This window comes from Struthio camelus, chromosome W, assembly GCF_040807025.1.
Source record: "Struthio camelus isolate bStrCam1 chromosome W, bStrCam1.hap1, whole genome shotgun sequence".
Classification (NCBI taxonomy): Eukaryota; Metazoa; Chordata; class Aves; order Struthioniformes; family Struthionidae; genus Struthio; species Struthio camelus.
In genome coordinates, this window is record NC_090981.1 from 43,143,192 (window position 1) to 43,170,766 (window position 27,575).

The 27,575-nt window shown below is 37.9% G+C and overlaps 2 protein-coding genes across 12 annotated transcripts in view; one reads left to right on the plus strand and one right to left on the minus strand.

Annotated features, from left to right (window-relative positions):
• Window positions 1-2,441, plus strand: part of LOC104152949 (high affinity cAMP-specific and IBMX-insensitive 3',5'-cyclic phosphodiesterase 8B) — an 89,773-nt gene extending 87,332 nt beyond the window's left edge. For 10 of the 11 annotated variants that reach the window (XM_068925002.1, XM_068925008.1, XM_068925004.1 and 7 more), the window contains one exon: window positions 391-2,441. In XM_068925002.1, coding sequence (XP_068781103.1) covers window positions 391-506 — 116 coding nt within the window. In that variant the 3' untranslated portion in view covers window positions 507-2,441. The remainder of the gene's footprint in view (window positions 1-390) is intronic. The other variant, XR_011137330.1, reaches the window with a different exon arrangement.
• LOC138064087 (WD repeat-containing protein 41-like) lies at window positions 2,370-27,241 on the minus strand. Its single transcript, XM_068925009.1, has 13 exons — window positions 27,077-27,241; window positions 22,976-23,091; window positions 18,600-18,648; window positions 16,658-16,790; window positions 16,250-16,311; window positions 15,602-15,713; window positions 14,147-14,209; window positions 12,681-12,782; window positions 11,175-11,359; window positions 8,463-8,584; window positions 7,418-7,506; window positions 5,442-5,575; window positions 2,370-4,940 (listed from the first exon to the last, which is right to left on the minus strand). The coding sequence occupies exons 1-13, from the start codon at window positions 27,125-27,127 to the stop codon at window positions 4,788-4,790; spliced, it is 1,371 nt and encodes a 456-aa protein (XP_068781110.1). The 5' UTR covers window positions 27,128-27,241; the 3' UTR covers window positions 2,370-4,787.
• Window positions 27,242-27,575: the final 334 nt, after the last annotated feature.

A 27,575-nucleotide genomic window follows, 5' to 3' on the forward strand; every position in this document is an offset into this window, starting at 1 on the left:
ACTGTACACAGTACAAGCTTCACAGAAGTTAAGTACACCAGATGATCTATGTAAAGAAGGAAGGAGCAGTGGCTTAAAACTAAGTTTTCATCTGTTTTTTTTCCTTTAACAAAGTATTTCTTTGAACAGCAGAAAAATAAGCTGACAGTGGTTTTGTGCTAGAATAATGTGATAGTCATCATTACTTTAAGAAAGGGATTTGCTTAAAAAAAGAAGACTGAAAAATAATACAGTTTTCCCATTTAGCATTAGCTTACAACTAAAAAAGAGCACAAGTAATTAGAAGAATGTGAATTTCAGACACAGGCCAGGTTGCACTGTTGTTCTGCCCATTCTGTGTATGTAGATATATATATAAAAAGTACAACTTTTTCCTCCTCTTCATTTCAGCATTTGCACATCTGCCTGTTTTGATGCAACACTTGGCTAATAACTATAAACACTGGAAAACATTAGATGAGTTAAAGTGCAAGAGTCTCAGGCTTCCATCGGAAAACAACAATTGACATTAAGGCACGAAAAACAGACCTCTTGATCTACCAGTTTCACTGTGAATCACTTACTAACTTGGATACAAGAGGGATGGTGTTTTCCTTTCAAGTGAACTAAAGACTAACGCAAGAAGGAAATACTTTATCCATCACTTTTAAGCTGCTCTAAATTCTACAACAAAGATGTTTTCATGAAGGGTGTGTAATCCAGAGATGAGTTAAAAACTCTTTGGAACTATCATTTGGTGGCAGAAAAGGTACTTTTGAAGCTAATTTCTACTACTGAATATGCATTAGTCAAATCTTGTAACTGATAGAACTGTATTCACTAACACTTCACACAACTTTCTCAAGCAGAAGGGTGATCTGTTCACCAGTAGAATGAAAATAGGTTGACAAATAAGCATAAAAACCTCCCACTTACCTAACATAAAGTTGTTCCAACTCTGCATGTGTTCTTAAGCTCTTTTGACCATAGTTCTAAGGAGAACATGCACAACAGATGCCCCCCCCCCCCCAAGAAATTGGATACAGTGAAAAAAACCTGCACCATTTAAAACAACTTTTTTTTTTTTTTAAACTATTACACAGGCAGAGTATAAAGCTGTCAAAGTACCACCTGCTCTCTCTTTTCCATATCACATCTTGGTATTAGAGTCAAATTTACTTTAAATTGCTTAAATAACGGAAGAAAATAAGCATGTTCTGTATACTTGGTGCCATCTACCTTTTTCTCTGCCTTCATAGAGATGTTACTGTGCAATGTTTTGTCAAATTTTACATATAAACCATTGTGGTAATGAATTGATCAACACCCTTTTTTATAACGTGGTGTTTGTACACATGGTCATCAATTTTATTAAACCAATATAAATTTTATGACAAGGCCATATATTGTGCTACTTACTTACAGTACGAACCTGTAGCTTTTTTAAAAGAGTTTCCAGGTTATAAATTATATAACAGCTTTATAATTTGTACTGCTTTTTCCCTCCTAATAAAATGCTGTTTTGTTTTGTGATGTAAAAAGTATTTCAAAAGATGTAAATAAGTTAGAAATTGAACATAGTTTTTTTCATTAGTTTTAACACATTAAATTTATGCTAAAGCTTCCAAAGCACAAATGCGTATTTTTGTACATTTCATTTTAATTACATGCAGAACATGAACATAAGTTCACATTTTAGCCTATTCTCAGATTTTTTTTTTTTTTTTCCAGTTAATAAATACTAGCGAAACTGCTGATTTTTAACACTGTGCACTCCAGGCTGCAGGCAAGAGTGTCAAAGCTGTGACTTCAGCTAAGGAGCTAGTCCATTGCTCAGTAAAAGGAAAGGTCCTGAGATGCACTCTTTACCACCCTTGTGCTGTGCTGTGCTAAGAGTTGAACAAGGTAAAGAAAAAGAATGAAACTTAGATGGCTGTGGAAGAAGAGTGACAGTGATCATTGTTTACTGCAGGTAGCTTACATAATGTGCCAACCTTTTTTCTATGTTTTGTACCAAGTTCCTGAAAACAAATTGAAACATTCATAAAATATATGTGCAGAGAAATGTATATAAGCTATATTTTTGTTAGAATTGTAATAGAACCTTACTTTTGTCATAGCTAAGGCAGGTTGCTGTGTATTAAAATGCTGCATTGTGTATATTTGAAGAATGGTGTCTTTGGTAAAGTACCTATATTAATTATTTCTTATTATGTATTTCAACATTTTTTCAATGGATTTTTATTCAGATAAGTTGAAACTCTGTTTTTTGTACCATAAACTGTTGGCTTTTATCATTCCTTTGTTTGGAACTAGCGCCCTCAAAGGTTTTAATATCCTAATGACTGAACTCTAGCTGAAGCTTGCATTAGAGAAAAGAATTTCACAAATTTTCAAAGCTTTGTCATCTTTAATTTTATTTGTTAAATACAGCATCACTGTAAGACCACAACCATGTAAAACAGTTTGGTGTGTTATTCTGTCACATTTCTGACACACAGAGGGAAATGTTAATGGAGGAAGGAACATAAGGAATAAAGGTCAGCCTCAGTTCTGGTTCATGAGATAAGGCTTTCATGTGGAATCAGTATATTTGTTGTGAGAGCCTCCTGTTTCTTTCCCCAGCTGAAGACTAAGCAAAAAAGTAATTTGTGTGCAGTGATGTCCTAATGTAGTCAAAGCTTCTTTAAGAGCAGAAGAATCAGCACAGATTAATTTTAATGTCCCAGTTTTGTCAGGTTTCCTGGACTCTAACCCATCTACTTGACTAACAGCTAATTGTTTCATGCTATTGTCATGCAGAGATATTGAAACAGCTTCCTCGGGTTTGTACAAACATTAAGGATAAATCTGATACTTACCTTCATGAGGTTGAACATATGGAAACTTACTGCAAGCTGAAAAATGAAATTTAAAAGGACACTGGATGGAAGCCACATTTATAACCTGATCACCCTAATTCTTCTGCTCACTGTACTTCTCAACAGCAAGTGACAAAAATCTTACTGAAAATGAATTGGCTAATATAGCCTTACTATATTCGTTGTTATGCTCAAACTTTACATGTAAAACTTCTTTGTTCAAATTTAATACCTTTAAACATGGTTGAGTTAAAGAAAGAGACCCTTGGGACATCTGTTACCAACTGAGTGCATCTAAGAACAATGGCACCTTTTTATAGATATAAATATATTTTAAGCATGTAGGACTATTTAAGGCTGAATTACATCACTGTAAAATGCACAATGAGTTTTGTGAATAGAACTGTTCAGTTAAATAGGTCTGTTTCTCTACCAGGTATTCACGCAAAAGCACTCACATAAAAATGAAATAGCTGATTTTTCATGGTATAGGAAGAACAGATAATTAAAAAGGATGATGTTCCTTCTCTCTAGTTATAATTGATGATAGCGGCTCCAGAAAAATTAACTGTTTTAGTAACAATTAACTTTTTGCAAAGTTTTAGTAACAACACACACATATACTTTATATATAGACTAAACAGTTATTTCTCACTTGAAATAAGAAAAAAGAGCTGGAGAGAAACTGGTCTTCCTGAGGTGGTACCTTCACAGAGTAACTGAAAAGACAATGCTTGCTGATGAAGACCAGCTGAAACAATGTATTAGCTAAAGGCTGGCGAAATTAACAGGTAACTCCCACCCCCACTTACTGTAACATACCCACAAAGCATGTTATCATCAGCTGTAATTCAAACTTCTTTCCTATGCCAGTCTATAGCTACCTTTGGAGCAAAGAGCATGCAGTTCAAGCTTTAAAGCTGAGTTATCCTTCCTGAATAGAAAGGAGAGGGGCCTTTAATTATGCCTCCATCTGCTTTGTATTTTTTTTTGGAAATGCCATCTTGGGATCTACACTCAACAGATGAGATGAGCTGTACAAGTTCACAAAGGGGCAGGGGGAATATAGCCCATACTTTTACCATCCCTCTGCTCTGCCTTCCAGGGATGATTATGGTAGAAATCAAGAGACAATGCCTGGATTCGGGAGTGGGGGCAAGCACCCACAGGGTTGGGCAATGCTTTTTTGTTCTGTTTTGAAGAGACAAATTAATTAGATAAATGCACTATAGCAAGACTAAGCTAAACCAATCACATATCATGCTAGACATAGTAATGGTGCTATGTAAACTCCGCTGTAGGTTAACCCACAGTAAAACTATACCAGCTGCAAACTTGCAGTATCTTTATACCACTATATTTTTTCCCCCCCAAAAAATCAAAATCTGGCAAACTGCTATTGCCCACTACTTTCTTCCTCTTACCCTTGGTACAGGATAGCAGCTTCAGGCATTAGAACTATTTGAGAACAGTCGTCTTTGTAGATACATGTCTGAGCCATCAGTGACTAAAATCTAGCTTTAAGAAATAAATTACATAGAGCAGGAAGCCTCTGATTTGCTGCCATGCCTCCATTCTGCACATGATGCTGCAAAATGCCCCCAAACTTCCTTAGTTACAATCCATGTAAAGGCAGTTAACAACTCTAATTTTCCATATCCATCCACAATGTTTTTAAACATTAGAAATAATACTAGAAACTATTTAATTTGTCATCACTATCTTCAGTGGTTTAAGAGAACACCATTTCTGCTGACAGTAAGCCAAGTAAGTTTCAACCTGCAACATTCTCCTTTGAGAAGCATAGCAGCAAATAACAAAAATATCAATTTTAATATATGACATTAAGTGTAAGCCTTAATGATAGTCACTTTTCTAGTAGTTCAGACTTCCCTTTACATTTAAGGCAGATCCAGTTTATGTGTATATACCCTGTATTCCAGTAACTTAGAATTTGAGTTGTGAGCCACCATTTTGTGCCAGTTTCTGAAATAGTCTTACACTGCGGAGTCTAGATTCCTGTTCACCATCCTTCCACAAAATAATAAGATGGTCAGCAGAACACGTAGCCAGTCCTAGTTCACCAAAGTATAAAAACATCTGCAAAAAAAACGTAACTTGCTTAACATGCAGATTACAGCTGGACTAAACAAATGCATGATATGAAACAAATGTCTGAAGCAATTCTGTTTGAACATCGGGCACGCAAAATTGCAACATATACTGTTTGCCGTCTGCAAAAAAATCCAATACCCAAACAGATTTTCTATAGCATTCACGTATATATCTATGCACACAATCCTCAGGCATCAGTTACTGCTTGAGTTTGATGAGGACTTCTTTAAGTCACTACATGTTGTTATGCTCACACTGGACTAAATATATCACACAATCAACATGTTATTATTGGTCATTAAGTTTCTTGTGAATTCAGAAGAGCCCAAAGCCTAGGCCTCCCACACAATTCTGCAGTGTGATAAACACGTTCCCAGCCTCCAGAGCCACGAAGTCATAAGTTATAGCTGTTTAAGAAGAAACACTTCCAAAATTACATTAATAAGTGATACTCACTTTTTCTTGTTCTTACTAAAGCTGACCTACCTGCACAGCTGAGGAATGACCAATTAAATCACCAACCAACTCCAAGAAATACGTAGTTGTATTCTCCTGTGTCTTCTTAGCAGCTTGGTTTGCCTGCTTGTTTGCCCTTCCAAATCCCCACATGTTGAAAAACCCTGGAGAAAGAGTAAATCCTCCCTTTTATTATGGCAATAATCACAAATACAATTTCTTTCCTCTAGCTAAAAGGAGAACTATGGGAGTCACTTAACTCAAAAAGCAGGACATGCTGTACAGCAAAATGACAGAAGATTTTACTATGCAGCATTTCTACATCTGGATTATTCATCTCAAGGGGTAAGGGAAATTTAGCCACTTTGTTCCTTGTCCTTACTAAACATGATAGGGCAAACATGTTGAGTTACTCACCTGGATGACACAAGATGGATTTAGCAAGAAATCTAGGAACTGCCTAAATGAACCAACTGAACAGCAATAACATGTACAGGACAGCGATGTTTACCTTTTCTCTGTCCTCCTAAACTGACTGGTTGTCACTTGCACAAAGGAGAAAAAGAAGGCACCAATCTCTCCCCTGTATGCTCTGCACTAATGCGTTAGAATGGTGGCCTATGGGTAACAAGCAAGTTTCTGATGCTCAGTCCCTGATTTTATACTGCCCACTAATTTTCTCCTTCAGATTTAAAACAATCTCCCAAACTGGAGTGTAAAAATAGCCCTCTGCATGTTCCACTAATACTACAGGAAGACACACATCTGCGCCCAAGCCTCCTCCAGAACTGTGTAACGATACTGACAGAAGTAGGAAAGTTGGGTGGTGTACACAATCCAACTCAGACTTTCTTCCTGGCCTCTACCTCAGCCCCATCAGCCCACAAAACAAGAGGTGTGCTAGACTATGGCCCTGGTGCAAGGCAGATCCCAGAGATGAACAATTACTTAGGGGAGTCCTTAAAAAGAAAACAGCAAATCAACAGCAGTTCACGCATCCCAGTACTGCACATGGTTTCTTTCCAATTGTTCTCTCCAATTATAAAAGTTCCAGACATCCAATGTGAAACCAAATACCACGTCACAATAAAAATCTTGAGCTGCGTAGATCAGCTGTGATTGGCAATAGCGGAGATAGAACATCCTGAAAAAGTGTTTCTAAATCAACCTAGACAGTAAAAAAAGATTTGCACAAACAAGACAAAGACTAGACAAGATCCTTGCAAAAATTACTATCAGCTGGTGAGCAGCCGGACAGACTAACTGCATCCAGAAAATTATACACAGCTCTAATAAAAATACTAGAAGAGAGAGAATAATAGCTCATGACTATTCCCAGTCACGCAGTACAAGTGCCTGCGATTATGCTGTCGTGCATCTGACCAAGACCACTACTACCAGTGCCCAGAGCAGCTGCTGGCCTAGCCAAAGGGTAGGAAGAACTACACAGGCAATGTCTGCATGAGAAAGCGCTTCCTAAATCACAAGCAACTAGTAGTGAGGACTGCAACACCCAGAGGTAGTATGCAAGTGAGGTTGTGCAGAGCCTCAAAGGGAGTCCCAATGTTATTTCAAGTTCAGGGAGGAGATGTGTAAAACATGTTTCTCTGTGCCAACCGCTCAACTGCAATCTTGTCTTTAGTTTTCTTCAAAAGCTCTTGCTAGTGCAGCCAGGATACTCTAGCATGCAAAAGTAAATGACTGCACTATCAGTACAAGGATACAAGTGGCTCAGGGTTTGAAGGGAGAGGTAATAATTTTTGTCAGACCAGCTGATAAAACTGGAAACTCTAGATAAGCTTTATGGCACACAACTGCTTCAGTCAGACCTTCTAGCTTCTCAAATCAGAGCCGGAGAGCCCAACATCCTGTTTAGTTTCCCACTCACACCTGCATCAGTAGGTCCAACACAAGACATTAGCTCTTCTGAAAAGCCTATAAGCCTTTCTACCACCGAGTTCCTACAGTTTATGCATGCTCTTTCCCACCCACCACTGTAGGCAAACCTGTTGGAACCGGCTCAGCTGGTAGCTGCTGCTTTTCTCGGAGCTCCCAAATGCGAACACTGCCATCTTCTGAACAGGATATCAGCTGCCTGTCAAAAACAGTTAAAAAGCAGCATTAACTCAGATACTCATCTGCGCAAGTCACCTTGTGAAGTTTCTATAAAAGGCACAGAAAGTGCCTCAGGTTTTACACAAGTTTATTACAACTCTTAAAATGTAGCAGGATGCCCAGATTTTCCATATAAAACAAACTGTATTTGTAGCACGACAAACTATAATGGACTTGGAAAATAAGTGGGGGGAAAAAAATACATGTTTTCAACCACATTTTAAAAGCGTATTGCTCTGTAAAACAAAAGTCTAGACTCTGCAAACACAGACTCACAAATGCACTCTAGCAAGCTTACTTATGTGAACATGTTATACGTTAACAGCTTAGAACAGCATATATATTTGCAAGATAAAGGCCCTAATTTTTATCTTCTGATAGACTTCCTATATAAAACAAGAAGTATAAAGGGATCTAACAGCACAACCATTAGATTCTATATATGTAGCAAGCTGGCAATTTTATAATGATGAATTTGTATCTTGGCTATCAAAAAAAAAGTTCCTGCCAGAACTAATTAAAAAAGACTGCAAGTTGTTATTTTCTGTTAATACATTTTGACTCTTCAGAAATGTTTAGTGAAAAATGTTTAATGAATTTGCCGTAGACCTTTGTGCTGCTTTATAGAAACAAAATGCCATTAAGCTACATTTTCACAGTGTAGACAAAAGTGTTTTACTAAGTCTGATTTTTGAAAATAGGAAAGCTATTTTACTTTGAACTTGTGCATCAAGCACACTGGATTATGTTATTTCACATTGAATTACAACAATGTATTTTCAAAAATCAGATCCAACAAGCTCTAATAAAAGCAGATCAAACTAAAGACCAAGTCCCCTGCACTAGAAATTAGATGTAGCTCTGCAGACGGTCTCTAGCCACCCTTCCAAGTCCTGCATTTCTTTACTGCATTACAAAATGTACCATGACTTGTACCTGTTTGGAAGTTTCGCAATGTGCAATACAGAGGAGTCATGAGCAGTTTTCTGGCAGGCAATCACACGCTTCATTTGAAGATTATATACGTATATGCCTTTCCCAACAGCAGCGAACACACACTGGAAAGAAAATTCAATGAAACAACTTACAGATACAGACACTGAACTATCACCCTGCATGTAATGGATTTCCAGTGGCACTATGACATCATCTAGCCATCATTATCTGGCTTTTTCCAGTCCTCATGCTACTGCTTTACCTTATACATATGGAAACAGCAAGTTAGAGATAAAGCATGGATGTTTAGGAAAGAACAGGTACTCCGCTACACTCTACGTGTTGTTTCATCTTTTCATTATATTTTTTCCTGTATCTAAGTCTAAGAAGAAACCAAGGATACCAAATATAAGACGTTTCTGCAAGTAAGTATTTATATTCTAATACTGAAACAATACTCTGGGTGTACAGTCAGTGCACAGGATAAACATTTGGTACTAAACATGGGAGTGCAAAACACTCCCATTCAGTACCTTTTTGGTTTTTTGGACATACTTTGTGTTTAGGTGGTTACATGCTGGATCTTCTCCCTGAATGGCCTACTTCCATCTGTTCAGCCCTGATACTAGTGTCTCATAAGAATTCACACTACACCCTTGTCAACCTTCTGCCAAATGAGCGTTTGCTAATCCTGTCTCTTTGGCTAAATCTTCCTTTACATATTTAACAGTGTTTTGACAGACACCGGTTCAACTCTCTTTGTCCAGGTTTTCATTTTGTATGCACATCTGTGGTGGGAGCTCTGAAATTAAGCTCAGATTTCAAATAGCACTCCCTCAACAAAGGAAAAAAACCACTGTGCCTGTTTTTATTATTTTCCCAATGTTGTGTGCAGGTCAGTTCAAAGGCCTTCAACATCACTCTTCCATTTCTCATCTCAGCCTTTTCTCTCCACCAGCCTTCCACCTTGAGACAGGCTCCTAAGTTTTATATAACATGACTGTTCTGCAAAAGGTGCTTTTCACAGATTACACTTTCATTTACACAACCTGGCAAAGCCCTGGTTATCTCACCCCCTAGAAAAAAAACAGGTGCTGAAGCATGAATTGTACACCCATCTTAACAGGCAAGCTAAAAACACATATACACCCTATTAGGGCAGCAAATGCGCTCCTTAGCGCTCTTTCTTAGTACTGCCGAGCCTTTTCACCAACTCATTTGTTTCTAAATGATGTTTTGCCTACAAAGCTCAGTGTCGAATTAGATGAGTTCATCTTCTCTAACTACTTAACCACCAAGCCTGCCAACAGAGTTCCTAACAGAATCACTATATTTTTTGCGAAGAACAATTTTACTGCTTTTAGATAGCAGGTAACAGAATAATTCATCATAGAAATCCATTTCTTCCCACTTTTTAAAGAGGAATTTCACAATACAGACCGATCTCCCCTAAAAGCGCCCTTCTATTTCAAGATATCACACTAGAACCACCTTTTCTTCCTACCACTCAATAGATGGAAATAAATAAAAATATATTCAGAAATTCATGGCCAGAAAAGCTCTGCAGCAACTTGTTTAGGTAACCACTATGAAGGGAAGAGAGTCATGAGGCAGCCTCTGATCCCACATTCAATCTTTTAACCTCTTCTGAACTTCCCATACAGCTTTTTCCATACACACTATTTTTTTCTCCCTTAAATCTCATGTTGCAGCTTTCAAGCAGGGGCTCAGAATGTTTTGAAGCCAAACTGCAGAACTTCTTCAGAACAAGATCACCTTGTCGCTCTTTCCAGAATTAAGCACCCATGGCAGAACTAGAGGAGATGCTACCTTTTTGTTCCCACTCATTATTTCTCTCTCCAGTGTTTTAAGGCTGCTCTTTTCATAAAGAGATAACTACACCGAGTGACCATTCAGCCCTCAGCATACATTCAGGTTTTTCCACAATTTTTACTCTGTTATATTCATTTCCAGGAATCTCTTAATCATTCCCCAACAATGTGCCTACAAGCCCCAGAACAGAATCCGACTGCACCCCAACAACAAAGTTGGTAACATTTCACAAAAGTAAATAACAACCTGAGGATTCCTAATGTTTCCAGGAAAATAACTGGGTTCTGCCTAAATATTGTGACCAAGCACTCCTGGATTATCTCCAAGACATGATTACAGTAGACTCTGCGTTTTAGACCCATTTTTGTGCTCTTTACAATTAAGCATACTGCTCAAGCCTATCTGAACAGAAGCAGCAATATTTATTTACTACTGTGCACAGACTGCAAATATGCCTATTGTTTAATTCATTTTATAGTAGCCTCAGCTGTAATTGTCCAAGAGGGGCATGTTTTGGAAACTGCAATTCCAGAACCATGGATTAAGAAGGATGTACGCCATCAAAACACGCACCTCGTTAATATTTTTCCAGTGGTAGTGTAAACAACTAATATATCTTGTCAGTCAAGAACAAATGCTGTTGTGACATTCCTTATGTTAGTTCTCAGACCATCGACATATTATAACCTTGATTTGGTTCAATGACTAAATTTGGAAATAAGAACTGCTGACTGTATTAAAATAGTTATGCACATTTTAAATAATCCCCTTGCATTACTTACTGCAACAACCAAACTGAAAATACAAAATTAAACACTCAGCCTTCTATGGCAAGGTCATGCTGGTTGCCCAGAGGAGTCTCTGTTTAAAGCTTTTCACCTCCTCATCAGAAGCTAGGTGTTGAACTGAAGTTTCATTTGGACTTTGGGATAATTTTATTTCTGGCTGTGCATCTATGTGGAGAGAAGAGTCCCAGAAGTTGCACTCAGATGCTTGTTTTGTCCAGTCAAGTGCATCCCAAACTATTAATTCACCCACATGAGAACCTGTCACAAAAGTCAAATCTAGAAAAAAAACCACACAAAAATCATGTGATATAAATAATCCATTTCAAATAAGGTTACAGCCCTAGAAAATTATAGTAAGTAAGCCCATCTTAGAGTGAAGCTATTTAGAATGTATAGTATGTAACTGACTGGACAAAATCCTCTCCTCTTGAGTAAATACTCATTTGATTGATTATCTAGTGCACCTTAGATTAGCAAAAGGAAATCAGCGCTTTCATGCAAAATTAAAACTAGCAAGGAGAATATTCACCTGCTACAACACACAGCATGGCAAAGGCAAGGAACACCAGCAGAAGAATGTACAAGTATTTTGAACTTCATTTGTTGCCTACCTGCAAAACACTTCTATTCCTTGGACAAGCAGGTAGGTCAGGGGCTCTCAGATGCAACAAAGTATATCTTTGCCGTGATCAGAAACACAGATTAGAAACTAAAGAGGTGAGTTAATGACAGGACTGAAGTAGCTTCCCATGAATTTGTTAATCACACATAGAAAGGAACTGCTGCAGCGACAGAGCAGATAGCACGTTGCCTTTTTAAGCCCAACATTGTTTCTCTTTCATAACCGAAAGAGGAAGAAAACAATGGAAACCCAGAAAACCCAGAAACTACTGTCACAGAACACAAGCCGCCTTCTTTCTAGATGTCTTCACTGTACCACAGTCCCTTTGTGTCAACCTGGCTGACACAAAAAAGCCAAGGACAAAGGTACACTCTCCATCCTGTCGGGATGTCTTGGGCTCAGAGGGAGCTCCAGAGAAAGATAGAGAAGACCCCAAAGTAGAAGGGGTTCCTAATGTTGCGCAGACACAGGAGATGTTAAAAAAGGAAGAGAATTTCAGGTAATAGCTCGGTATTGCCCTGATGAGCAGCTTCAGATTACACAGGCTTCCAGAGCTTCTAAATAGTGGATGTATATGCAGGCCCACATCCTCACACCCAGAACTTTCAGTTAGCTTGGACTGCAACTGCAAAGGGACGTGGCTGTACACGCTAAATTTCAGATAGCAGAAGGAACCAAAAAAAAAAAAAATGTTTTTAATTTTCTCAACTGGAAGACCAGCTGGAGTCCTATTCTTTTCACTGACATTGTCTCTTTTGATCTGATTCTAAATTATAATCTGCCTAGTTTCATTTCACCACTAATATATAGGTAAAGCCATTACATATTTACATTTCACTGTCTTTGCAGCTATACAGGAAGGTTCATTTGCCAGTTAGGAAGTTTCAATCCCGTTATGAGTCTCGTCACAACAAAAACACCATAGCTGAAATATTCCACTGACAACTAACACCACTACTAAGTCATCAATCTTACCATTGACGCTGACCAACGACAAGATGTTATCCTGATGGTCAACAATGCGTTTTACTTCAAGGACATTCCAACCTTCAGGTCTATCAATCAACCTAAAAATGACTTCAAAGATAGACAGAAAAATTGTCTAAATAAGCTTCATCATTCAGAGTAAAATGTAGTTATGTTTAGATTAGTTATGTTTAATTAAAACATATCACTTTTAGACAGTCACAAACTAAAGCATATTATAAATGAGAGTGCAAGAGGTACAAGGCAGCTTACAACAGTCTCTAACTGGTTTCCTCATAACATACAAAAAATATTTGAAAAGAATTTCTTGAAAAAGCTGTTTTATAGTCTCAAGTAAAAACTCAGACACTTTAAAAATGAAAGTCCTATATTCATTTTTAACTACTATAAAATTGGAATCACTTATTGTGGTGCTATTATTAACATCTCTCATTCCTGCGACTATAGGATAAAACACTTCAGTAATTTTGGAATTCAGAGAATCAATCAACGTCACAAGCTGTAGAAAACAGAAGTAAACATGATTAGATTTTTTTAATAATCTAAAAGAGTAATATCTTTCTTAAGCATTTTATCTGACTGAATTATAATATTCAAAAGGATGTCATATTCTCTAATAAGTCCATCAAATTTTCCAGGACTTAAGGCTTTATTTTAACCAGTCTTGGAATTTCTTTCATGTGATCTCAAGGGGACTGTAAAAGAACCACGGGAAGTTCAGATGAAAGTTTACATTAAATACCAAAGTCTAAACACAATAAGTCTATTTTTATTTTGCTCCCGATTCTTTGATCGGAACACCAGACTGCTATGTATTTAAACATATTGAGCAAAATCTGTTGTTTTGTTGACTCAGTGTATACTTTACCTCCTGGAATGTTTTCCATATTCTGATCTTTGAATGTTTTCATAAAAAACCCTCCTTTTCAAAGACCCTCCCCACTGACATATCTAGCGAAAGATTCACAATTTGCACACCTTAGAAAGGCCTGTCTCCAAGTGAGCATCACAAACCATCATATTGTCTCATTATATTCTTGGTATCAGTTCATTGGCAGTACCTTGCACTCATGATCTTAGGATAAGGATGCTCTAGGGAAGCCTAGTAAATGCAGAGTCAAATTAGTGAGGTAATCTGACAGCTCAGATAATGAGTTCCAGACCTTCTCCAGAAGGAAAAATGTAGGTTTCCACAATCAGAACTGGACAGGTGGCATAACAGTAGTAAACAAGTATATAGAAGAGTTTTATCTGCAGATCTCAAACAACTTCCTGAAAGAAATAAGCATGGTCTGCCAATCTGTCAAGTAAGGGAAAAGAGAAGGAGGTTGCTGATCACAGCCTGATACCATCTACTTTGCCTATACGATTCCAGCAGCATGGTCTGCACACCCATCTTGGATAAGCAGCCGATTACAAAACGTGAAGATTTAACAGAAATGCAATATACTCACTTAGCTCTTTGCCCACAGCTGCCGCAACACAATTTTTAGGCAATTCGATCAAAGCACTGATACCTTCAAAAAACACAGTAAATAAGGGAGAAAATGATATTCATTGACCAAATGAAATCACAGTGAACTACAATTCCTTTTAATAAATTTCTTCATATTCCTCTTCCACAAATAAGCTAATAGCAAAATAAAAGTGTAGTACATGGAGTGAAAGTAAAATCGCATCAGAAAAGAACAGGTAACCTCAGACAGAGATAGTTAGGAAGTCTGAATCAGGATGCAGCAGAATTCGAACACGAAACTTCAGGTATGAGGCGAAGTTGGGAATAAGTAATCTTTTTATTTTAAATAGCGCTAAGATATTTATGTTCTAACGGTGGAAAATATTAAGAATACTGTGGTAATTATCAAGACTCTAAAGGTACACAATACCAAAGTTATGACCAAAGTTACTGACGCTACCACAGTATGCATTAGATTAATCTTGTGCCTATTCTGGTTCAGCTGGCCCTGCACAGTTTGACTCAACTTTTTAAATGTCCAGCCTTGCAGTTATTCTGCCTTCGCCATGCCAAGACTTCCCCCAACCTGTGCTGCAACACATTTATGGGAAAATTCCCCAAGCAATAAGCAATCTGTCCATTTTCCCACAACATATCACCAGGGAAGAGAGGGTCATGCTATAAATCCTATCAACTCGTTACACAAAAGTTTCAATAGCTCCTCATGCTAAATATTACAGCACGACTTGCAATTGGTATTTAGCATAATGCTCCATATCAAACCAAAATAAGTATTAGTATCCTGAAAGATTCAGGGGTGTTGTCTACCACTACTCTGTTCTATGACCAAAAAAAATGGAAAAACATTGGTTCCAGCTTTAAGTTTGATTCATGGTTTCCTAGCTGTCTTTGTTAAGCATGACAATAATATGCAAAAATTTTCTTTGCATGGCTAGATAATACATAAACTTATTACTAGAAAAGTATTACTGACACTGAGATCTGATTACACTTACTATATTTCTATCGTAACCTCCATTTTGTATATAAAGCGTATTAATAAGAAAAAGAAAGCTTTACTACTTTACCGCTACTAATCTTTACTAATGGAAAAAAAATTCAAGCTCCCTCACAGAGGAAGCCTGCCTACGGATCTGGTCCCCATTACAGTGAATATGCATAAACCACTACATGAGGGCTAGCCCTGCAAGTCCAAGTTAACGTACAGTTACTGAGATTTGACGTATTCTAAAATTCACATAGCACAGGAGATTAAAAGTAGTCTTAAATTTGAAATGATTAAGTTTGACATTTTAAAAAATAGATATACTGTGCCTTTAATAGATAATGTTATCATTAGAATTAAAGAGATTTGCCAAGTTGGTTTTGCATCATTATACAGATCCATTTTACTTGCACCTTAACAGCTATAATGAGTCATTTACATTTTTACCTGCATCAGTAAGATGACTGGTCTTACACAAGAGATCTAATTTTCGGTTCCAAACACATAGATCACTCCCTCCAGACAACCATACATCCAGTCTTTGAAGAACTGTCAAACACTGCAGAACAAAAACTAGATATATGTCCCCTGCAAAAGTTCTACAGGGAATTTTTCAGTAAAATGATCATCGGCTTTAGCCAGCTCAAGCTTTAAGTACTATGAAATATAGTATTGGAAGTGTCACCTTCCTGAGAAATACAGAAATAATGTGTTACCTACCATGTTACATAGTATCATTTTTTAATCAACAATGCAAAATTCGATTTTTCAGTTCTTTATACTATTAGTATTCAAGAACTAGTTTCACTGTAGATTGTCTTTTCCAAGCCAGTAATAAAACTGAGCCATAAAACCACCTCTGTTCTACAGTCTTTTCAAAAAGAAATGGACGTATTAAGAGCTCCACAAAAAGAGATTTTAATAATTGTGTCTGCTTCTCAGCCACTCCTCTCTTTAAGGGTTATGTGCTCCTGACTAAATCAAACACTGCTGTTCGTTTTAACACAACCCCCCCCCCCAACATGGCACATGAGCTCTTATACATAATAGATTGTGTATACAACAAACAGACATACCTCGGGTTTCTCTGCTTACCTTTACAGTAGAATGGAAACAAGACACTCTCTGAATCTGTTTGCCGCTACTGCAGTCCCAAACCTGACTTCATTCATTAAGGAAACCAAAAATGATTTTATGTGTTATAACTGCTATGTTGTAACTAAAGGACAGATTCGGAAAAAAGTATGGAGAGACCCAGTCTTCTAAATCCTGATTCTCTTTTCAGTATTTGGCCAAAATGACATATTCATAATGGTTTGTTATTTATTCATTTTTGCAGTAGAGACTGCATCTAGTTGTGAGCAATGGCTAATAAAACCCTAGGGTAATCCAATTATACCTATTGGATGTTACTATCTAATAACTTTAAACAGCCTGCAGCCTTTAAAAACAAAAAACAACAAAAACTCCACAAGAGCTGAACCCTCTCCAGATCCAAGGATCCAATAACTGTTCTATCAGCTGATGCTGTTAATATCAACTGATTGTTTTCTCCAGAAGCATCTGATGAAAAAAATGGTGCAATAGCTGTAATTTTGTGTGTATGTCCATGTAGTTCAAAAAGTTTCTCTCCAGTCTGAAAAATAAACACATGAAAAATGAAGGGTAACATGTAGAAAATACCTACTGTATCATATGACCAAATTACTTTCCAAAAGAAGAATTTCTAAGAGTCTAAAATCTCACTTTCTACAGTCACTTTCGGATTTACATCTCAACTAGACCTTTAACACGTCAAGATTTTACTCTATAACTAAATAATATATGAAGCATATCACTCTAGGCATAAAAAAAAGAATCTCTGGAAGAACTGAAGAACGTAATTTGTATGTTAAATTCATTTCAACAGAAATATTGGCCATTGAGTCTATTTAACTGATATCATGGTAATTCTGAATTGCTATCAAAACCCTCTCTTGAATTAATCTGTTTTTATTTTAGTGTTTTGAAAAACTTGAGCTATCTTTATGGCAAACACAGTACTGCCAGCTTTATTTACTATGAACCTTATCTATAGCTTCAAGCTGGTGGTTTAGAGAATTCTGACCACCTCTCTTTTGTTTATTTAGATGGCAAAACCTGATAAACAAACATGGAGAAATATACTGGTCTTTTAATCAAGCAATTAAAATACTGAGTAGTTATAACTGTACACTTCTTTACACTTCTGGGTTAAGTTTTAAAATTAAAAATAGAAGACTTGCTTTAACAAAAATGTAGTAAGAATCCTACAGAAGTAGAAAATGGAATTCTATTCCTAAGCTGGACTTCTAAATCAGTTTTACATTCACGGATTGCTCAGAACACCAAGCATATATACTCACATACATATGTCTGAATACTCAAAACCAATTTCCTTTTTCAAATAACAAGGTTATAAAAGACCTTCAGCAACTGCAAAGAACTAATTGAAACAGCTCAAAACAGAAGGAAGAAAAGCTCCAAGTTCCCCTTCCGTATTTTAAAACTACACCATCACAAATGTCATACATTTTTTAGATGTTACCATAACAGCTTATGGTCTAAGATTTCTTTTTGATATTTCCAGTTTAGACAGTGCACTGTATCTGCCTTTTAGACTATTTAACATCTACCTTGCATACTAGGCCTCCTAAACGCAGGTCTAACACTCTCCTCTACTCTATAATTTTCTCAAGGATATGGAGACACAGAGCAGGAGAGCAGAACGAACGGTACCACACTTACAGAGCACTATCTCCATGATAAATCTAACATCTTAAAAGGTTTCCAAAAGTTGAAATAGGATTTTTATCATAGCAAGCAAGTAAGGCCTTGTTTCCGCACTGCACGAAATGTTTAACTTCCACTGACTTTGATGTCTTTCTGGTACAGTTTTGTGCTAGCTCTCCATTGAGATTAATCAATTACATTGTAAACAGTCATTCCAAATACAGTTATTAAAATAAACTTTTAATTTTATTAAAATAAAAGTCGCTAGCAGATAGCAGCAACTAGCTACATATTTGTGGAGTCAATAGTCAGCCTCTCAGCGTTAACAGCAAACACTGAATTTATTTTAAAGGAAGAATTCAAGTCACAAGTTCATATTCATCTCTGTTCTTCATGTCAACATTTCATCTCTAATTTCTGTAAAGTCACTATGCCCTCCCAAAACATTTATATTTAAAAACTTATCATTCTCTTGGGTTCACAACACAACTTTTACCTGCCAAGGTCTTTTCGGTAAGCTAAAACTGGACTGACACAATCCAGTTTTACATTATGCAAACAACAGCTGATATGAACCCATGCAGCAATTCTTATTTATTCTGCCTTTTAGCTAGGAGAAATTTCCAACTCCTCTCCCCAGCTCCTACCCCATCTCTCTGTCAGAGCACACAACCTATCCAAAACACAAACGAACCTGAGCATTCCACAGAAATATGACTCCATCATCTCCTGCAGAAGCAAACCTGATTAAAAAAAGAAAAAAAAGAAAACTTTAATATAGCATAATGCAATGGAATAGCAGTAGATAGTTAAACAAGATAAATATTTGCAGGATATATCAGACTCTGACTTTAATCTAAAGAATAAAAATATATCCGAAAATCCCAATTACAGTTTATAAACTGAAGTCAGTATATTTAAATAGAAGGTATTTGTCAACATATACTTAATAAAGAACAAGGCTTAAGAATTCCAACATATGCTATTATAAATATAAGCCCTCGTTACAGAACCAACTCTCTTTTTGATCAAAAGTTAGTATGAGATCTTATACACTGACCGAAACCAAATTCTAAAACCAAATTCTATTAGTCAGAGCCAACAGATTGCAGGACATCTAATAGGTTACAAACCACTCAGCCAAGTTCAGCCCAAGGGTAGAGGAGCCCAATGTTTATTATGATATTTTAAAGAGTGGCTTAAAAGAACTCCCAAAGGGAGTGCATGTAACGTGCAGAATATGACCTCTGCTAAAAATTCAGCTAAAGGGCACACCATACTAGGAAAATATGGGTTCATTTTAGTCTGTTATTAGACTGCTAATCTAATCTTAACAACATCTGACTTCAATTCAACCTTTTACCTACGCTAGACAGCATATCTGTAACAGCCTGCTTACATTTGCACCTTATCACCAACACAGCTAAACTGAAGCTACAGCACAGACACAAGCTTTTCTAGTGAAGGTGTACTTTGAGTTAAGAGAGCCAAGAACAGAAGCAAGACCTCCCACAGAAATTTGGTTTCAGCTGTTATTTGGAAATATACCTTCTAATTTTTTCCTCTTGTTTTAGGTGTTAGCCAAGGGTTAAATACAGTTAATACTAAAGGATTTAACCAAGATTTCTATTGTTTGCAAAGAAGCCATGAAATAGGAGAGGTTATATCACTTCTGATTACTTTTTCCTGCTATCATGGTTGAATATTTTCATTAACTGTATAAGTGACCTTTCTTTTAGACTCTTACTTAGCAGTCATGATGCTTATGAAACTTGCCAACAGAGCAAGCTTTCTGACATAAAGCTGTAATTTTTTTCTTCTTCTCTGAAATGCCCTTGCTTTTTTCTAACACAGTAAAAAATATGCCAGTAAAAAAGTGTATTTTCTTCATATCTTTCATTAATTTGTATTCATTTATCAAGTCCCTTCTTCGAAAAAGATTAGGGCAAAAAACCCAGATTTTTTTATGCACACCTCGGATAACATTAATTTTTTATCTTTAGTTCCCTTTCAGTTCTACTTTTATCTTGTTTTGTCATGAGGACAAGAACTTAAAACAGTAAAACTTTCAAATTTGAGCAAAAGCCCTTTCAATTCCAATTCATTCTTGATTTACATTGGAACTGTGTGCCACCCAAACAAAATTCTTTAAAGAAAACTCATCTTTAAAGGAAGGAATGAGGGTAATTCATCAGCACAGAAGTTGTACAGAGTGCTGTTTTGTGTTTTCACTTTTCCTCTTCTAAGCAGAATTTCTGTTTAAATATAAAGGTATAGAGTAGAATCAGTTATCCTACAGATGTATTCTGTTCACCAAGGTGCAGTTTCATGGGTCACCTGATTCTTTTCCAGTCATGATCACCATCCTCTATAACCTTGTCTGTTTCCTGAAGGAGCAAGGAATGGTCAAATGAGCAACAAAGAAAGTTATTCCTAAAATGTGTTATGAACCCTGTTTAGTTTAATGTGTCAAATGCTAGAGTATTACATGCAATTTTATCTCAGTTCATTTTTTAGAACATTCTTGCTGAGGCTTAGCCTTCTTTGGTGATCTTCCAATCAATATGACCCTCACTTCATGTTCAAAAAATACAACAGAAAAGAAGAAAAAAGCAGCTTTCTGTTACATTTATACAGGATTTATTTAGTACCTTCAAAAACCAATCTGAGAAAATTTTCCACTCACTGGTTTTAGCTGAGCCACTGAGAAAACAAGAAAATCCTTCTGCAAAATTCTCAATAAGATGATATTATCTAAAGACCTGAAGCGTGAAACTTGGCTTACAACAGTTGACAAAAAGCACACAACGGAATGGCTGCAAAAACTAAATAAAAACATTTCAGCAGCTGAGTAACAATACTAATTTTATTGAAAAGAATCAAGTGAAAAATATTATCAGCTGTTTAACAATGCAGAAACTACTATATTCTTGATAAATAAAACCTTAGAATTATTGTCTAGTGAAGTGACTGTATCAAACACCCCTCTAACCCTCAGAATATTAACTGGCTATATAACTTACTTCTTATCCATATGTTATTTTATAACCTATCTTCAACCTGGCCACCCACGCTTTAGTTTTACACTGATTAGTATTAGTTTAGCTTCAATAACGGACCTACTCCTGTACCTGCAATGTATCAGTACACTGAAGCCCAGAATAGTAAAAGACTTTTTTTTGCACCAGGAAGTGCCTCCAGTCTAAAAATACCCTAGTATTTCCATAAAAACCAATTACATTTATTCAGTGTATATGTTTTGGAAAAACATGTATTTTGAGGAAAGGTTATTTTAATAACTTGTCTGAAAAGGAAAGGACTGAAAAAAAAAGAATCTGCTATTTTTCTAAGAATCTTCTGGTGAACTACTTTAACACAAAAAATAAGTTTTATAGAAATGCACGCAACTTTTCTGGAATATATTTATGACATTAAGAATGAAAACTGACTGGCTAAAAATTCTCCATGAAGCCTTCTGTGTAAGTTATATATATATTTACAAGATGATTTGGAAATAACAATCTGCGGGCATTCTGAATTGGACAAGACCACCTGCCTGATCAATACACATGGGGAAGGAGATAACCGTCTTCCTTCACAAAATGCCTGCTATATACTGTGAGGCTACAAACCAAACTCTCACTCATGTTATATTTGTATAATCTATTGATGAACGTGTTAAAAATGATCTTCTGTGCTTAACCTATAAGAGAGAGAAACTATTACAGCTCCTTAACACAGAGGCTCCTATCTGTTACTTCACTTCTTAGTTCTGAAGGTTTCCTATCTAATTCTCCATATCAACCAAGAGTCAATATGCTTATTACTGACTAAAAACTCCACAACCTTACTTTTTAAGGCAGCTATGTATCTTCTCCTCTCCTGTAGGATTAAGTTAAATGAGAGAACATACAACACTAATTTAGACAAAGCTAGGGACAGAAGCCAGGTCACTAATATGAGTGTCATAACTCATTCTCTCAGTCACACATACACAGTGACAATGGCAAATCTAGTGCCATCACCCCTGCTTCATAACCAGTTTTCCAGCCTTAGATGACTCCTTACACAGAGTTCATGATTGAAATCGGACCTAGAGAGCTAAGAACAGAACGGATAACAAAAATTGTCATACACAAAATGCCCAAAGCTAAACATTAGAAGAGAAAAAACAAAGGAGCTGCAAGGATTGGAAGCAGTAAAGCAAGTTGAACAAGAGGAAATTGGAAGAGATATGCAATATGGAGATACATATATGTTGAGTAAGGTTGAGTAGGCAGCCATTCAGAATAGAATTAAAGTGGTGAAAATTTCAGTCTGAGAAATCTAGAAAAAAGTTGCATTAATCAAAGCTCAAGCGAATGCAGCACTAGAGTTTCAGAAGAAAAGTACAACACACACATGGCTTTAGGCACCACTAAAAAAGTAGAGATGCGGGAGACATGACAAAAGATTGGAAAGAAAGGAAGAGGAATGATCAATATTATTGAGAATGTCATCTGCAATTGCTAAATTCAGGGTATCTGCAGGAGTCATATTAAGTTCTTCTCTAAAATCAAAAGGTGAAATAACAGCTATTCTCAAATTAAAAATATAAAATACATGCATCCACTCAGAACAGGCAGGCACTATGGTGTATTGTCCTGGGAGAAAGTGTGTGTATGCATGTGCAGAAGGGAAAGTTCAACCCAGAAACAGCCTGAAAAGAAGGACTGAATTAGCTAAAGGCATATCTTGTAGTTAAATGAGTTTGTATCAAGAAATCTAACTCCATCACCATTCTTTTCTCATAAAAGTATAACTTATGGGACAAGTCAAAAGAATTAAATACATACTGCAAAAAAGGGGGCTTTTATTCCTTGCCTTTTTACACTCAGTCTCTTTTCCTACCCCACCACCACAAAAAAAAAAAAAAAGGTAAACAAAATGCTCAGAATTTGGATTTTTTAATTATGTTCCCTCAGGTTCTGTTGGGGGGAAAAAGGATTAAGAATATTTCTACATTTTCATGAACATTCACAGAAATATTCTTAAGGATGCTCTGAAGCAATTAGAAATGCAATTTCATACCTGCAGTCATCTATTTGTACTAGAAATCGTACTATATCTTGATGACCTTTCAACACAAGGAGCTCTGTGTAAGGATTCTGTATTTGTTCTTCACCAATGGTCTGTACAGATGATTTCTAAAAATTCATGAAAAAGGAAAATAAAATTTATTACTGATATATTTTTTTTCATTAGGTCTTTGCAGTGTCTAGCACTATGCATATATAGATTTGTTTGTGAATGTATAGTTCTATTTGAAGTTATATTAATTTAAGTTTCTGAATTATAACTTTGCCTTAATGAAAACCACAACCCAGGATCATTTCTTTTATTTCAAGTAAATAATATCCTTCTATAGCAGGTATTTTAAATTATAATATAAACATTTTGTGTTTTCCACAAGCATTTTGTCCTGCTTTAATCACTGATCTATCAAGATGAAAAAGCAGTTTAGTCACCAGCTATCATGTGGAGTCAGCTTCATGACACAATACACCATCCACTCAGTTTTTCATTAAACTACACATCTTCCGATAGGTCTGTGAACTTCTCATACCCTTCATCTACAATCCAATTTTTAAATACTATATAAAAATGACACATTTAAAACAAATAAGAACAAATGTTTTTCTGTTGTGTAATACATAAATCATTCCTTGGGTCTCTATTCACGAAGTGCTAAAGCCAACAGCTTAGAAAGACGTCAAAAAACGATTAATCATTTTATAGAACAGCATCTGCAACTACCCCAGCTAGACTATTAATTAAAAGTACTATCAATCACTCAGAGCAAGCTGATCACCAGTCAGGGTCAAGAAAACATTGCATAAGACTACAATTTCAAGGCATAGACAGTTCTGCTAATCTCAGTCATTGGCTTGTTTCAATATGACAATTTTTATGTGTTCAAAATCTCTAGTATTCTGGAAACAACTTGTTATTAGACATGATTTTAAAAAAAAAGTCTGCATAGTTTGGTAGTAACTCAGTGACAGCACTCTCATGCTTCCAGCTTTATTTTACATGACAGTGAGTGTCGTCTTCTTTCTTCCAGAACTGTCTATTCTTTGAAGCGTCCAAAAGAATCTACTCCTAGCACTACTGTATAACAGCAATTACATTTAGCATACAGGAGAGGTACGCCTACATGAAGGACAAACATAGTTCCCTCAGAAATGTCACTATTTTCTTGCAGAAATAATAAACTACTTTCTATTACTTCTGCATTGGTCCTATGATATTATTCTCCACAACTTAAGAACGACAACATTAATAAATAGGGAAAGTAATCTGTTTATTTTTAGAACTAAGAGGTTGTCAGTATCCTAGTTCTTGTGATTTTATCTTGGTTTTGTGGTATCTGATGCATTTCATGAAGCAACTGTTCCTCATTTTATGCAATTATGTGAGAATAGCAGTTCCTGCTTAAAATAATGCAAGTGTAGTCCCCATGGTTATAAAGAAAAGTGCACAAATACGGAAACGACAAGTTCAGTTGCCAAAACGCAAATCAAAACCTTCTTTAAGAAAAAAGTTTGACAAATCTTAGGCAAATATCAGCATCATTTAACAGATGGCATTAGCAATATTGCAGTCAGAAGATTTCCAATTTTTATTTACTAATAGAAAAATACATTCATAAAATTGTAACACTGCTTAGAACAAGTTTTTTTTCTTTTAGAAATTACGTTATTTCTAACATTAACATTGCAATATGATATTCCTTTGTTGCTTCATAATCAATATGAGATGGTGCTACTTCTTTTGAACAACCTGTCCAATCTTAATTCTGTTATTTCTAAGAACGCCTGTGAATACTGAAAGGTATAGTGCTGATGAAGTACTTTACATACCAACAAAACGAATTCAGTTTTTCCTCCAGGGCTGTCATATACAAGCTATTCCCTTTTCAAATCTTCATTAATATTTACTGAATGGGTTAGGAGTGTTTTCTTTACTTAAGGAAATCTCTTTTTGTTTAAACAACTATTAATTGAACTCTGTTGTAGTACTATCAAATTTTTAGAAGAGAAAAATAGATGCTGATGCTAACAGAACCTATTCCCAACTTCTACGCTTTCATGTAGGACCTGTAAGCATCACCACAATAACCAGTAAAATAACCACAACATTCATCTCAGCTTCAGAGCTTCCCGTAATCCCTGTAATTTGACATATTTAAGAGTGGGATTTTCAAAAGCAGTTCACTGAAAATACATGTGCAAGAGTATATAGATATACTTGTGTATGTATCACAGAGCATGACAAATTAGCTTATATGGAGTACTGTGTTACTGCAGTTAGATCGCTCCCATTATCAGAGCTACTCTGCTTAGAGACACACACCATGGCCATCAACTTAAGAGATTTAGGTGCTTAAGTCTAATTGATTTTCAATTCCATTGTTAAGAAAGAAATGGGTTAGGATAAATTTACATTTCATCAATTTAAGACAGCTTTGCCAAAGGGCTTTTGCCATTCACCCAGCGCAAGGTCAGACTTGAATGCATCTGACCTCTTTATCACTGGCTGAAGGCATAGCACATGTAACTGAAACATGTAACTGTCTATAGCCCACACACTATTATGGGCTTCTTTACCTATATCGTAAGAGGACAGAGAGAATTATGGGAAATGAAGATCATCTTCAGATGAAACAATATTACTTAATGCAGAGAAAAAACAGCATTTTAGGAGTGACTCTTATGAATGTATATTATTCAGTTTTGCACAGAGAAGCAAATATATGAACGTATATTATTCAGTTTTGGACAGAGAAGCAAAATGACCACCCTCATTCAGCAAGCTGGTAGCAGCAATGGCAACAGAAGTCCAGTGGATCAGATTTAAGACAGCTAAAAACAGCAGAACGAAAAAACTGGAGGGTATCTTGACTCATGCTCATAATCAGAGCTTAAACTTTGCAGACGGCCACTGCACAGCAACGTAGCTTTCTAGCACATCATCGAATACTATTATATATTCCCCATCTTCTTTTTAAAAAAGTACTGTACAAAAACCTGCTAAACGTGACCGTAACACAGCCAACATTTTGACAGAGTACAAAAGTCTGAGGTATTCCTGGATATCAACATTCCAAACTGGTACAGAGTCACATTTCTACCAAAGTAAATACCAGCATTTACTACACTAGAATGAAGTATCGTCATGGCATACCCATGTTTAGTGGCTGAAGAAGAATCGCTTCCTTGCATTTGTCTAGATTGCGAAAGCATTACAGCTAAGGAGCCCAGTAATAGCGTTCATTAACTCTGTTAAGGAGAAGCCCAGGCAGAGAAATTCAGAAGTGTTAGGGACAAAGAAATCCCAATGGAGCATCCCTCAAATACAGTGAAGTTGTATTTCAAGTGACTCATCAGGAGGGATACCTATATTTAGCGCCTTACATAGACCCAGTTTACTTTACAGGTGAGAAACCGAAAAGAAATGCTAAAAACCTATTACAGACTACAACTAAGTAAGGCAAATAATCAGTCACAGTCCATAGTTTATATTATCGATCGGGGGTGCTGAAGAGAGACTTCCACACGCTGGCTGCTACGCGACATAACGGCCGCTTCGCCAACGCGGGCTGAGCCGCAGGGCAGGAGCCGGGACCTCCCCGACAGGGACGGCTCCTGAGCCCCTCGCCTCCTGAGCAAGCCCCACTTGGGGGCTCTTGCTGTTGGGCTTGAGTGTTGTTGTCTCCCTTCAACGAAGCTTCTACCCCTTCCCAACAGCCAGGAAACCTCACCGAGCAGCGCCCTACCCGGGAAGGGCCCCGGCTCCGCAGAGCGCCGCGCAGGCCCTAGCCGCGTTACCCGCCCCGGCTCCGCAGACCCCCGCGGGCGGCCCCATCGCCGCCTCGCCAGCTTCATCACAGCGTCTCGCCGCGGGCCGGGGCCGGGGCCGGGGCCGGGGCCGGGGCCGGGGCCGGGGCCGGGGCCGGGCGGCGCGAGGGGCGCCCGTCGGCACCAGCAGCCCCGCGGCAGCTCACGGCGGGCGGGAGAACCGCGCCCCCTCCCCACCCCCCACCAACGGCCCTAACGCTCCTCTCGGCCCCGCCTCCCGCGCCAGCAGCTCCGCCCCCTGCCCCCGGCGCCCCTCCCCCCGCCGCCTTACCTCTGCCAGGCCCTGCGGCTCCCGGCCGCCCCCGATCAGCCAGCGCAGCATCGGCAACCGCGCCGCCGCCGCCGCCGCGCCCTCCTGCACGGCCACCCGCGACGGCGACTGTCGCTCGCCGCTGCTGCAACCGGCGGCGCGGCAGCTGCTCGGCGCCCTCCCCGCGCCGCCCCAGCGGCCTCCCACTGGCAGGAAGGCCTTATTAATCGAGCTCCGCGCACGGCCCAGCCCTCGAGCGGGCAGGGCCGAGACGGGCCCGAGCAATCGACCGCCGAGTGGGCGCCGCCGCCGCCACAGGCAGTCCGCAGGGGCAGGGGGCGCGCGCTCGCGTCGGCGCGGGCGGCCGTTAGGCGGGAACTGGGAGGGGGCGGCCGTTAGGTCGGAGCGGGGAGCGGGTGGCCGTTAGGCGGGAGCTGGGAGCGGGTGCTGTGAGGGGGCGCCGAGGCCGGCGGAGCACTGAGGTGTGGCGGCTGGGGTCCGTAGGGGCGTCTCGGGGGTG